Source organism: Heterobasidion irregulare, assembly GCF_000320585.1.
Source record: "Heterobasidion irregulare TC 32-1 unplaced genomic scaffold scaffold_05, whole genome shotgun sequence".
NCBI classification, from domain to species: Eukaryota; Fungi; Basidiomycota; class Agaricomycetes; order Russulales; family Bondarzewiaceae; genus Heterobasidion; species Heterobasidion irregulare.
This window is the reverse complement of record NW_009258201.1, coordinates 1,101,138-1,114,840: the sequence shown is the minus strand read 5'-3', so window position 1 is coordinate 1,114,840 and position 13,703 is coordinate 1,101,138. Positions and strand designations below refer to the sequence as shown.

The 13,703-nt window shown below is 48.7% G+C and overlaps 2 protein-coding genes across 2 annotated transcripts; both read left to right on the top strand.

Annotated features, from left to right (window-relative positions):
* Window positions 1-2,005: 2,005 nt before the first annotated feature.
* HETIRDRAFT_318229 (uncharacterized protein) lies at window positions 2,006-3,445 on the top strand (the record flags this gene model as incomplete). The annotated part of the gene is made up of 1 exon (XM_009548005.1): window positions 2,006-3,445. One exon carries the CDS (start codon window positions 2,006-2,008, stop codon window positions 3,443-3,445), a length of 1,440 nt encoding a protein of 479 aa, XP_009546300.1.
* A 4,617-nt stretch (window positions 3,446-8,062) lies between these two features.
* Window positions 8,063-13,688, top strand: HETIRDRAFT_427006 (uncharacterized protein; the record flags this gene model as incomplete). Its single annotated transcript, XM_009548004.1, has 9 exons — window positions 8,063-8,079; window positions 8,131-8,181; window positions 8,217-8,288; window positions 8,341-8,409; window positions 8,466-8,525; window positions 8,595-10,528; window positions 11,330-11,460; window positions 12,345-12,727; window positions 13,397-13,688. 9 exons carry the CDS (start codon window positions 8,063-8,065, stop codon window positions 13,686-13,688), a joined length of 3,009 nt encoding a protein of 1,002 aa, XP_009546299.1.
* Window positions 13,689-13,703: the final 15 nt, after the last annotated feature.

Here is a 13,703-nt window from a genome sequence, read left to right as displayed (position 1 = left end):
TGGTGACTGGCACCCAGTCGCCTTCCTCTCTGGATCGTTTTCACCAGCAGAGCGGAATTACGACGTTCACGACCGGGAACTCTTGGCTATAATCAAAGCGTTGGAACATTGGAATCACTACCTCGAAGGCGCACGACACCCCTTCGAGATTTGGACAGATCATAAAAACCTGGAACACTTCCAAACGGCGCGAGACCTATCACGACGACACGCCCGTTGGAGCCTTTATTTGAGCAGATTCGACTTTACACTCAGCTATAAAGCAGGATCGACAAATCACTCTGATGCTCTGTCCAGGCGTCCAGATCTAAGTGAGGGGGTAGAATCTGACAACAAATCTCAAATTTTACTCCCGGCCAAGCTTTTCAACAAATCCGACGAAACATTGGTAGAACCGTCCCCGACACGGCATATAAAATCCACGGAAATTGCCTCTTCAAACCTCATCTCCCTCATCCGACACTCGAAATCGGAACATGACGCCTTAACAAGAGTAGCTCTTGCAAAACTCTTACGAGTAGGACCACAAGGGATGAGAGGATTATTGGGACATTGGACATACGAGGACGGAATCACCAGACGCAACGGCCACATATGCGTCCCCAAAGATGACGTCATCCGAAGACTCATCGTCAAAACACATCATGATGCACCCGCGGTAGGACACCCGGGTAGAGCAAAAACATTGGAAATGGTGCAACGACACTACTGGTGGCAAAACATGACAAAATTCGTCCATGAATATGTGGATGGATGCGCCATATGCCAATCTACGAAGAATTTGACACACAGGACACACCCACCTATCCACCCTCTGGAAACCACCAACGTTCCCTGGCGATTCATCTCGACGGATTTCGTCACGGACCTACCCGAAAGCAAAGGTTTCGACTCAATTAACGTGGTAGTGGATCAAGGTCTGTCAAAAGGCATAGTCATCACCCCATGCAAGAAAACGATCACGGCAGAAGAAACAACCGTGCTTTTCCAAAATAACGTTTTCAATCGACATGGACTGCCAACCAAAATAGTGTCCGATCGGGGCCCTCAATTCGCGGCCAAATTCACCCGAGAACTCTGGAAACGGCTAGGAATCACCGCCGCTCTCAGCACGGCGTATCATCCCCAAACAGATGGAGAAACGGAACGGGTGAACCAGGAGATCGAACAATTCCTGAGAACGTTCTGCAACTACCATCAAGACAATTGGGTAGACCTTCTGCCGTTCGCCGAATTCTCACATAACACACGGAAGCACTCGGCCACCGGAAAAGCCCCTTTCGAAGTGCTATACGGCTTCAATCCTCCCTATTCAGCTGACACGGCACTGGAGACAAAGGTACCTGCGGTAGCTGAACGCATTAAGACGATCATAGAAGTTCAGGAAGAAGCCGCGGCTAGCTTACAAATAGCCAGCAACTACGCCAAAGACCGGGATCTTCACAGGAAACTTCCCCAGTGGAAAGAAGGAGACCAAGTATGGCTAGAAGGAACCCACATTCGGACAACCCATCCTAAGTTCAAACTCGCCCCTAGGCGATATGGCCCTTTCAAGATACTGGGAAAAGTGGGAACCCTGGCGTACAAACTCCAAATTCCTCCGCAGTGGAAGATTCACCCGGTATTCCACGCCGCAGTGCTCACTAAATATAGAGAAACCGAAGCCCACGGAGAAAACTTCGCGCGACCAATACCGGAAGTATTGAACGATGAAGAGCATTATGAAGTGGAAATGATCGTGGATTCAAAACGGCAAGGACGGGGAACCAAATACTTGGTCAAATGGACGGGATATCCCGAATCAGACAACACCTGGGAGCCCTACACTCTCCTAAAGGGAACGGCGGAAGAAGCCATGAAAGATTTCCATGACCAATACCCTGACAAACCTCGTCCGGGAACAACCTGAGAGGGGAGACGAAAGATTATAAAAGGAGCGACAAGAGGACTCCAACAAGAACATCTTCTCACCTTCTTTCCCTCTCAAACACTTTCCCCCATTCGAATGCTCCTCCACGACGACCACGATGCTTCGTCTCCATCCAGAAACTCCTCCCCCGATGTCGTCCTTATGGTCGCCAATCCAGATGTCGAACGAGTGGAAAGAGGAACAAGTCCTCACCGACCAGATGCTGGACGAATTGATAGAGGAACAAGTCCTCAACAACCAGGACCTACCGGGGTCCTCCTCACCCCTCATACCAACAACTTCTCCGACGACGACGCCGAAGATTATGCCAAGTTCAAGGAAAGGGAAAGAACCCGAAGACCCTCACCGGAGAGGGCCTCACGAGGTGCATCACGGCATGAAAGTTCTGATGACCGAAACCAGTCGAGCCTTGGCCCATTACCAGTGGGAGTTCCACCTCCTAGTGAAGGCACGCGTCCTAGTGGAGTTGCAGGTCCCTCGGGATTTCGAGCAAGAACGGCAGCTCAACTCCCAGGCCATGGAGAAGCTGAACCAATACCAGTTCTATCAGAAACTGCACCTCCGCCAATACCAACTAGTGGACCGATTCCCAGCTCCATGGGAGGACCTACCCCTCGTACAGATCCTCACACCGGAGAACTGGAGCGACACGCGGACGCGCTCCTCCAGCGGAACACCATCTCCGCGGTAATACAAATGGCCACAGCCATGGCCCTCCAAAGACTCGCTAACTTCTCGGCAGGACAACCCGGGAATGAACATAGCGACGTACCTCGACGACTGGCTAGTGCCAGTCTCCAAATCAGAGCGCTCGCTCTCCAAACCGACCCGGACACAGCCTCCTGGTACGCCCACAATGACGGGCGACCCCGAGCCCTCCTCATCCACCCTGACGAGTTCTCCCAATACGTCAACCGAGAGCTCCTTCCAGCTCTCCTCTTCGGAGGAGAACTGGGAAATGTCCAGCCAAGTAGAACCGACCCTTTCCGAGTTGTCACTTGGAACGTACCACGTCCCGGAGAACATCCCACGCCTGTACCAAATCCAAGGAGGGTTCCGCGTACGGTCGTGGAGCGCCCTCCACCGAGACAACGAGAGGTTCCTACAGCGCATAGCCATACCGCGACTCCCCCCTCTCACCGGATACGAGGTTTTCCCCTATCCCAAGGAAATACCGACGAGGAGGAACCGCCCGTCTATCGAAGAAATGAGGGAAGGCGGAGTCGGGGAAACCAGACAACCCTCGGACGCGGAACAACTGCTGGCCGGAGTGTTCGACACCGGCCTGGATCGCCTCCTCCTAGTGCTCGACTTCGTACGGACGAAAGAGAGGATAACCGAAGTAGCCGCAGAACTCGCCGCATTAATTCGGAGGCTCGAAGAAATAGCTCTTGGACTCGATCCGAGCTCGATGCATGGGACGCTCTAGACGATCCGGGAAATTACGACGACGCTGACCCCTACTACCGACCTGACGAAGGGGGCGGGGATTATCAAGGCCCCTTTGATTATTAAACGGACTAATAACAGGGCATAGGAAGAAGAAAGGGGGGGTAAGGAAGTTGAGGAACTCCTTCCCCTGACACAAATTACATCCGAAACGATGTAAAACTACAATCGTCCGCAACGACGTAAAACTAGGATCGTCCCTCAAGACGTTAAACTGTACGACCTCGTCCGAAAGAGACGTTAAACTACCGCGCGTCCGGAATGACGTCTAAACTATCGGACCTGCATGTCTTAAAACTGTGAAAAGACAAGAAGGCAGGGGAAGTACCTGACCATTAGTCCTAGGTTCAAATGATGGTACGAATCAAGGACAACAGCGGGCATAATTCCACGTACGACCTACGGCGGAATCCTTTCACATCCTCGCTGTCAAGGAGTAATCTGACAGATGCATCGAGCGTCCCATTTGGATCCTCAGTTTTACAGGGTTTTTTTCCGCATTAGGGAACCCTCTACATGACATATACTCTACTCGTAGGTGTCGACAAGCAGGCCCTTCGCCTTGGTACAGCGAAGTGCCCATACATAACCGGTTGCAAGTCCGAGTCAAGAAATTATGATGCATAACTCGTATCGTGAACCCTCACAGTCAAGGTCTGACTGGTGTTTTGGGACGTCCCACTTTGGATCTCCCGTTTTACAGGATCGTTTCCGCATTAGGGGATCCTACAGCTGGCGCATGAGATGATGTAGAGAGCGGGCCGCCTCTACCTCACAAGTCTTCCTAATGATGCGAGGCCACAAAATCACATCCGGAACGATGTAAAACTACCAAAGGCTTGGTCCGCAATGACTATAAACTACTAGGGTCCGCAATGACGTTAAACTAGTCTTCGTCCGAAATGACGGAAAACTACCCACCGTCCGAGATGACGTTAAACTACCATTGACCAAAGGAGCGTGGTTGCATTCTGGCGAAGCGCGGAAGGACTCGCGTCACAGAACCCTGCCTATAAAAGGTCGAAGCGCTTCCGATATTCACTCGCTTTTCGGTAAAAGAATATCGGGTCGTCTTGGTTCAAATCCAAGCGAGGGGTCTGGGGACATGGAAGAGCAAGCATCTCTTCATGGAGCGCTCAGTCTAGTCCTGGAGTCGAAGTACAAGAAATTCCGCTCCAAGACCTAGTCAGGAGGCAACTAGGACACGTGCCTCGAGTCGAAGATCTAGTGGGAGGGACTAGATCACGCGACTCTCGTCTGGCCCACATAGCGGAAGAACGACAAGAGCGGGCCACTCATCCGAAGTCTATTCCGCCTCTCGTCCGCGACGACGTAAAACTAGGTCCGCGTCCGGGATGACGTTAAACTAAGCATTGTTTTTCCACAATATTTGTGGCGAAACAACGTCCGCGATGACGCTAAACTATTGTCCCTTTCCACATAGGGATTGTTCGAGGCCAATGGTATCTCGACGTCCGCAACGACGGTAAACTACGGGCATCCGAAACGATGTAAAACTACTGTCCCTTCGTTCTAGGGATTGTGCGTGGCGATCTTGACAAGATACCGCGCGTCCGCGACGACGTTAAACTAGTGCCCCTGGACCTAGGGGTTGTCATTGATGTCCATTCCCCTGGACACCAATGCGTCCGCAATGACGGAAAACTATTTGCTCCTTACCGAATAGGAGTTGTGGATTGACCGCCATGGTGTCAATCGGTCCGCAATGACATTAAACTACGTGCTCCTTACCGTATAGGAGTTGTGATTCATCACTCTGGTGCTGAATCGTCCGCAACGACGTTAAACTACTTGTCCCTTTTAGTATAGGGATCATCGGTCGACATCATTCTTGACGAGAATATGTCGACAAATGTCCGAAATGACATTAAACTACCCTCATCCTCGGAGGAAAAGCCTATCGTGACTCGAGGGACACAGTCAGACGATAGTCCGCCTATCGCACGGCGTTAAACTGCAAGGCCGCCTAATGCACGGCGTTAAACTGCAGGTCCGCCTACCTCACGGCGTTAAACTGAGCGGCCTCATAACCTTGAGGCGTCACAAGTTATCCGGTTTGATATAGTATAAACCGTCCATCATGCCTCAGTGGAATCTGGAGCGGGTAAAGTCTGGTCTATGGCCCTATGCACATCACCGATGGAAATTCCGGCGTGCAGAAACATCTTTCCCCACAGATATTCCATGTTGATGATGAAGGACGTCCGCAAAGACGTTAAACTACGGATCGTCCGAAACGACGATAAACTACGGACCGTCCCGCATGACGTTTTAAACTGCCAGTCGTGGATAAATCTCGCAACCCGACAAGTATATCAGCTGTGGTCTTGATGTCTATTCGTGCAAGCGAACGGGCAGACTTGGAAAAGGAGTCAGACTCCTCCTTATTCCTCGCTGCACCCTTCAAGTCTAATTCTCTTCACATCCTTGCCTCGAACCCAACACTACACGTGGTATTCCCCACCATAGGCCCACGTTTGTGAAAAACAAACTCTGGACGCCGTAAACTGCCTCACCGGAGATGAGTCCACCGTATGGGGACAATACTGCTTGGGATTTGGCTGCAACCTCACCGGAGATGAGCTCACCGTATGGGAGCGATACTGCTTGGGGCGTCATGACTGGTAGCCTGGAGAAGTAGGCCTAAGCCTTCGTAAAGCGATCAACCTACTTGTCCATGGGCGCCATCCACTGTCGTCGAGAGAAACAACAAATCATGAGGATAGACGACTATCCTGGAAACACTGAGGTTTGGCCCTCGGAGAAGGAAGAAGAAGAACCTGATGACACGAATCAGAACCCACATGCTAGAGTTTCTATTCATCCACACACCACTCGCATCTATACGCCTTTCTTGACACCTGTCCGGCGTCGACCGGACTGACATCCTGGCCTGAGAACCCAGGAAAGATCACAACAACCGAAGGGTGAAGGAAGAACATCCTACAGAGCGGAGGTTTGGTACCCTCGCGACTCGACAAACAAACAGCTCAACGGAGATGGAAAACTCCTAGAGGATCAAACGACGTAAGTCGGTCTTCCTCCCAGAAAACGAAGTCATGTCCCGGAAGTCGCATCCGGAGACCGTTTTTGGATCAAGAAAGCAAATCGTATATGGAGTGGCGATGAAGCGCAAGGCGCTGTCCTACCAGGCGAATAGGACGTAGAAAGGGGGTATTGTTATGATCACGTTCTATCGGGCCTACACGGGGTCTATACCGATACGATCATCACAAATATCACGCGGCCTCACAAGTTGAGGCGTACACCAAGGTACAGATATTAACCTTGGTCATCCACTCCCAACGGATCACCTTATCGTTGGTCGAGTATCACGGGCCTATTGTATTAGCGGGCATGGAACGCCGCCTTATAAATTACTCACACGCAGGGCATGAACCTCCTAGTCTCTCCTGGCCGGAAGGAGACCAACGGAGAAGCACAAGAGTAGTCGTTATTGAGAGAGACGACTTAGAGAATACCTACAGATACATATTCGGTATTCTCACGCCCTACTTCCCAAAGTAGTATAAAAGGCCCATAGAATAGGCTGAGGATCTTCAGTCTATTCTCTTTGTTCACTGTGGTCTTCCTACCACAGTACTTTGTTCACTGTGGTCTTCCTACCACAGTATCTTCGTTCTTAGGCAGTCTTCATACTGCCTACTTCGTTCTACTGCAGTCTTCCTACTGCAGTCTTCATTGCTACATCGCAATACACTTCTGGCTCCTGTACTACACGTACAGTCGAGACCACCGTTCCACACATCCTCCACGAGTGACCTAGGGAAGAACCTCCTACTCTTGGGGTTACCGACGAGCAGTCGTAACAAGACCAAGCACTACAACAAAAACTCAGATTTAGCACAGGCACTGGACTTTACAGGCACTAGACTTTATAGACACTAAACTTTGTGAACACTAAACTTTACAGACACATCAGACCAAGCACTGTAACAAAAACTCAGATTAAGCATGGTTGCGCCGTCGCAACGCGACGGGTGAAAAGCTAGTCTCTATATAGAGGGCGACAGTAGGGGTCCGGTGGCAACTAGCCGTTGGCTAATCCCACGCGACAAACCACGCGAGACCACTGTCCCATAGGCTTCGGGACGCGAAACGGAGCGTGTCGGAGCTTGAAACGGAGTTGGTCAGCGCGCGCGTGCCCGGGGCTGCTGCGAGCCTTGCGATACCTGATCTCTGCCATCAACCATCATCATCTCTGTCCCAGACCCTCATCTGTGCTCTCCTCTGCTTTATTCCTCACTGGCTTTTCTCTCAAACTCTACTCTGCTCTACTGGGTGTCTTTGAGCACGGATTCTGCTTAGAAAAAGCCTACAGGGTGTGAAGTCTACCAGCACGGCCTTAGTTTGCTGTAGCCAAAAGCAGTCTTTTCATAGCTGCCTGGACCTCTCTCATCCTGCGGTGTTTCAGTTGCTCAGGTACCTTTTACCACAATCTCACAGTCACAACGACCTGCTTTGCAGACAACGAGTGACATCGAGTTGTCAAAGAGCATTGGGAATCCTCTTCCCCTGGCACTGTCTTGCGGCAATTTCTTCAGGTGAACTGTGAGGGGGCATTCAGCGAGTGCTTAGCTTGGCAACCACTCTTGGCTCTTGGTTTTGTTTGCAGGTGTTTTTTTTATTTAGCTTTTCACAATGAGTGTTCCACCTTTGTAAGTCTGTGTTGCTTGCATCATGTCCATTGTGCTCAATTCTTTTTTTAGGCCTCCTAATGAGGGTGTGGTGGAAGTCTGGATGCCTGCATTGGCACCTTTGTGAGTATTTTTGGCTTGCTTGGATACTGTTTCAGTGCTAAAATTCTCTTTAGAGATGATGATGAGGATGATCTCTATATGACACCCCCACCTGAGACTGTACATAAGTATGTGACTTACTTTTTGCTTATTGGTTGTGTGTACTCATATTTGCTATAGTGAGAATGCCAATAACAGTGAAGATGAGGATGATCTGTATATGACTCCTCCACCTGAGGATCTCAATGGGTATGTGGTTTTATTTAATCTTTTTATGGTCATTGGCTAAAAAGAAGAAACTATAGACATGTTGAAAACCAAGAGGCTATTGAAGAGGCTGCCCATGTGGATGTGACTATGACAAGGTATGCAGTTTTTGTTAAATCACACAAAATTTGTTTATTAATTTTAGGGTTTATAAGAACTCCTCCTAGGACTCCTGAGCATGAGCGCCAGACTGTGCGGGAGCAAGAGCGTGCTGAAAGGCTTCAGATGACTTCTCCTACTCTTCGGCGCGAGCGTTCTGCATTACGAGGCTCTATTCGTCAGCCTGTTTTTGAGGATCTCTCTAGACCTTCCCATCCTGCTACTTCTAATTCTGCTCAGCCTCCTATTTCTCTTGCACCACCCATTCAGCTTCACCAGCCTGCCACACTTGCTCCTCCTGTCCAGTCATACTATTCTGCAGTTGCTGCTCCCTCTGCTCCAACATATTATCCTGCTCAATATGTTCCTCCCCACTTTTATCCTGCTCCCATGTTCCAACACTCTGTCTATCATGGTGCTACGGCTTACCAAATTCCTGGACAGTATCCTATCTATGCTCCTCCTCCAATGCCTGCACCACCACCTCATTATTGGCCTGTGAATGTTTCTGCCTATCCTAATCTTCCACGACACTTGATTGGGAATCATGATAGACAGGCTCGCACACGTCTTGCAGCAGCTAGCCATCCTGATTATGAGCATCGTATGATGGAGAATTTTGAAAGGACTCATGCAGAACGTAGACGTCGTCGTAGAGAAAGCACAAGGCCTGAACCCAATAACCCTCCTCATCCTACATCTTCTATAAGACAACAGGAAGAGAATAATCATTATGCAATTCTTGACCAGCGACATCAGCAAGATATTCAGCAGCAGCAGCACCTTCATCATCAGCTTGATCTTGCAGAGCAGGCACATCATCTAGACCTTGAAGAGCAGGCACATCAGCATAACCTTGCTATCCAACAAAATAATCAAGCTGTAGTGGCTCATCAGGCTCTCCAAAATCTGCCTCTAGGTCGCCGTCCATATCAAGAGCCTATTGCACGTCACAGCCTTGGTCTTATGAATATAGAATGTGCTCACTGTCTTGCACTCCATTTCTCTTCTGAACGTCTTACCAACTCCAGTCGTATCCACCCTCGCTTTGGCATGTGCTGCTTACAGGGTCAGATCAGATTGCCTGCATTTTTACAACCTCCCCCAACCTTGCGCCGACTGCTTTGGGAAGGTGGTTCAGTTCCAAAATTTTTTAGAGATCATATCAGGCAGTACAACAGTGCATTTGCATTCACTTCTATTGCTGCCAAGCTATCAGATCATGTTACCTCTACCTCTGGGCCTTATTCATTTAAAATTCATGGGGAACTGTCTCATAAGATGGGAAGCTTGCTACCACCTAACAACATCAAACCCTCCTATGCTCAGCTTTATGTTATTGATCCTCAGGCTGCACTTAATGAGCGCAACAACAATAATGCCAACTTGAGATCTGAAATCATGAATGACTTGCAGGATATGTTTCATACACACAATCCTTATGTTCCTTTGTATCGTCATGCCTATCAAATCCTGGCAGAAAAGAACCCTGGAGAGAATGACAAGATTTCAGCTCGCATCACAGTCTTGCCTAATGCCGATCATCGTCGCTATAATGAGCCTACTGTTGATGAGGTTGCTGCTATTATACCTGGGAATGGAGATGAGGAAGTGGATTTGCACAGAGATATTGTTGTCCGCTATAACCATGGAGGTCTAAAGCACTTTAGCCATCTTCACCCTCACTACAGTCCCCTACATTATGTGACATTGTTTCCACATGGCGAACAAGGCTTTCATCCCAATATTCCTGCTCATCCTGGACCTAATGGCCAAATGCTCTCATCCAAGGTGTCTCAGCGCTGTTATTATGCATATCGTCTTATGCGCCGTTTGCTTGAACCTGAAACTATCTTCAGAGCTGGCAAGCTATTTCAGCAATATGTGGTTGATGCTTGGGCATCTATTGAGTCTAGCAACCTTTTCTGGATCAGGAACCATCAGAAGGAGATTAGGGCAGACAAGTACCAGTCACTGTTTGATGCCATTCATGCAGAAGCAGGTATCAACCTAGGCCAACAAGGAAGGCGCATAGTTCTTCCCTCCACTCATGCAGGCAGTCCACGTTATATGTATCAGCTTTTCCAAGACTCTATGGCTATCACTCGCCATTGTCATAAGCCAGACATCTTCCTTACCATGACTGCAAATCCTAATTGGCCAGAGATTCAAAAAGAGCTCTTGAAATATGATGATGGTACAACTCAGAATCCTTCTGATCGTCCTGATTTGGTGGCACGTGTCTTTGCACAAAAGATGAAGGCTTTGCTCAAGGAGATCAAAGAGGGCCTGTTTGGAGGGGTTGCTGGCATGGTATATACCATTGAGTTTCAAAAGCGTGGGCTTCCTCACATGCACCTTCTCCTTTTCTTGAAGCAAGAACACAAAATTCAGAGTGCTGAAGATGTGGATCGAATTGTCTCTGCCCAGCTCCCTGATCCTGCCACCCATCCTATGCTATATGAGTCTGTCACCAAATACATGCTTCATGGACGTTGTGGCCCTGAATTCCCTCAAGCACGTTGCATGGAGGAAAAGAATATTGGCGGCACAAAGGTCAAGGTCTGTAGCAAGCATTATCGCAAGGACTTCAATGAGCACACCCTTTATGGTGAAGATGGCTATCCTACATATGCTAGACCAAACAATGGGCGCACTTTCACTCGAGGCGCTATGCAGTTTGACAATCGCGATGTTGTTCCTCATAATCCCTATCTTCTTGCCAAATATAACTGCCACATCAATGTAGAGGTCTGCGCTTCTATCAAGGCCATCAAATACATTCACAAGTATATCTACAAAGGTCCTGATCGTGCCACTATTGAAATTGGAGATATTGATGAGATTAAGGACTATGTGGATGCTCGCTATATTGGACCTATGGAGGCTTGCTGGAACATCCTTGAATTCCCAAGGCATCTGGAGTTTCCTTCAGTCTATCGTCTTCCTGTTCATCTTCCTAATCAGCAGCAGGTCTATTTTGATTCTGATGACAATCCTGAAGAACTTCTCAATAGTAACAAGTCCCAAAAGACAGAGTTGACTGAATGGTTCATTGCCAACCAAAAGTATCCTGCTGCCCATGCTTACACTTATCAAGACTTTCCTCCCTTCTATGTCTGGAATCAAAAGAATAGAGCATGGACACCACGTATTCAACACTCAACTATTGGCAGAATGTACTATGTTCATCCCTCAGCAGGAGAGCGCTTTTACCTCAGGACCTTGCTTACTATTGTTAAGGGTGCCAAGGACTGGAAGGACATTCGCACTTATCAAGGCATTGAGTATCCAACCTTTCGTGAGGCCTGCTTTGCACGTGGCCTTTTGGAGGATGATGGAGAGTGGGATATGGCCTTGGCTGAAGCAGCAGACATGCAGACTGGATCTCAACTTAGATCCCTCTTTGCCACCATCCTTTGCTTCTGCATTCCTTCACAACCTCTTATTCTTTGGAACCGCTACAAGGACAAAATCTGTGATGATCTGCATGTGCGTCTTACTGCCATGGGCTTTCCTGATCCTACTCAAGAGGATGTCTTTGATTATGGCCTCTATCTTCTGGACAAAGTCCTTACTGGAATGGGAAAGCGCCTCATTGACTATCCTCCTATGCCTTTGCCTCTGCAAGATTGGAACCAAGCTGCAAATGTGCTTCTTCAGAATGAGCTCAACCATGATTATGTGGCTCTTTGGGAACAGGTCAGTTACCATGCATCCTTCAAAGTTGACCTTGAGCTGACCTTGCACTTCAGGTGGAGACTAATCTATTGACCTTCAATGCTGAGCAGAGGAATGCCTATGATGCTGTTATGCAGTCAGTCCAGTCCAACCAAGGCCAAGTCTTCTTTCTGCACAGTGCTGGAGGTGGTGGAAAGACCTATGTTTGCAACACCATTGCTGCCTCTGTCCGCTCTCAAGGCAAGGCTGCTCTTTGTGTTGCTTCTTCTGGCATTGCCTCCTTGCTTCTGGATGGTGGTCGCACTGCTCACTCTCGCTTCAAAATCCCCATTGAGGGTCTCAATGAGCGCTCCTCTTGCTCTTGGGAGAAAAACTCTGACTTTGATGGTCTTATTCATCAGACTGGGGTGGTCATTTGGGATGAGGCACCAATGCAGCATCGCTATGGAATTGAAGCCGTTGATCGCACTCTTCAGGATCTCATGGACAACCCTGCTCCTTTTGGTGGTGTTACTGTGCTGTTTGTTGGAGACTTTCGTCAGACCTTGCCTGTGGTTCCCAAAGGAAGCAGAGAGCAGATTGTGGCTGCATCTTTGCGCAAGTCCTCACTCTGGAATCACATCCAACTTCTCACTCTTAAACAAAACATGCGCCTAGACCAGACTCCTGAGAGCAATGCCTTTGCTCAATGGCTCCTCAATGTTGGTTCTGGCCATAACCTTGGTGAAGACAAGTCTATTGAACTTCCTCCCAACATGCATCTTGATAACAACACTAAGCAGTCCTTGATTGACTTTATCTATCCTGATATCTCTGATCAGCACCCCAAACCAGACCACTTCTTCCTTGACCGTATGATTCTTTCTGGGCGCAATGACACTGTTGCTGAGATCAACAAGGAGATTCTGGCCAAGTTTCCTGGAGAAGACAAGCTCCTAACCAGCATTGACTCTGTCAAGGACATAGAGGGTTATCCTATAGAGTTTTTGAACTCTATCAATATCTCTGGCCTTCCTCTTGCTCACCTCCATGTCAAAAGAGGTTGTCCTCTCATTCTTTTGCGCAACATTGATCCCTCTCATGGCCTATGCAATGGCACTCGACTCATCTTACTTGAGGCAAGGACACGTGTCTTAAAATGCCGCATCTTGGGTGGAGCACATGCTGGAAGGATTGTGTTTATCCCTAGATTAACCCTGGAGCCATCTGGAGAAGCCTGCCCTATTCCTTTGAAGCGCAGACAATTCCCTGTCCATGTTGCCTTTGCTATGACCATCAACAAATCACAAGGACAGTCTGTCAAGTTTGTTGGATTGGATTTGGAGCGGCCTGTATTTTCCCATGGCCAACTTTATGTTGCACTGTCACGCTGCACATCAGGAGATAGAATCAAGGTGTTATTCCCACCAGACTCACAAGGGACCAAAACCACCAATATAGTGTACCCTGAGGTATTACAAGGCATTTTGGATAATCAATAGTATGTCTTGGATCAT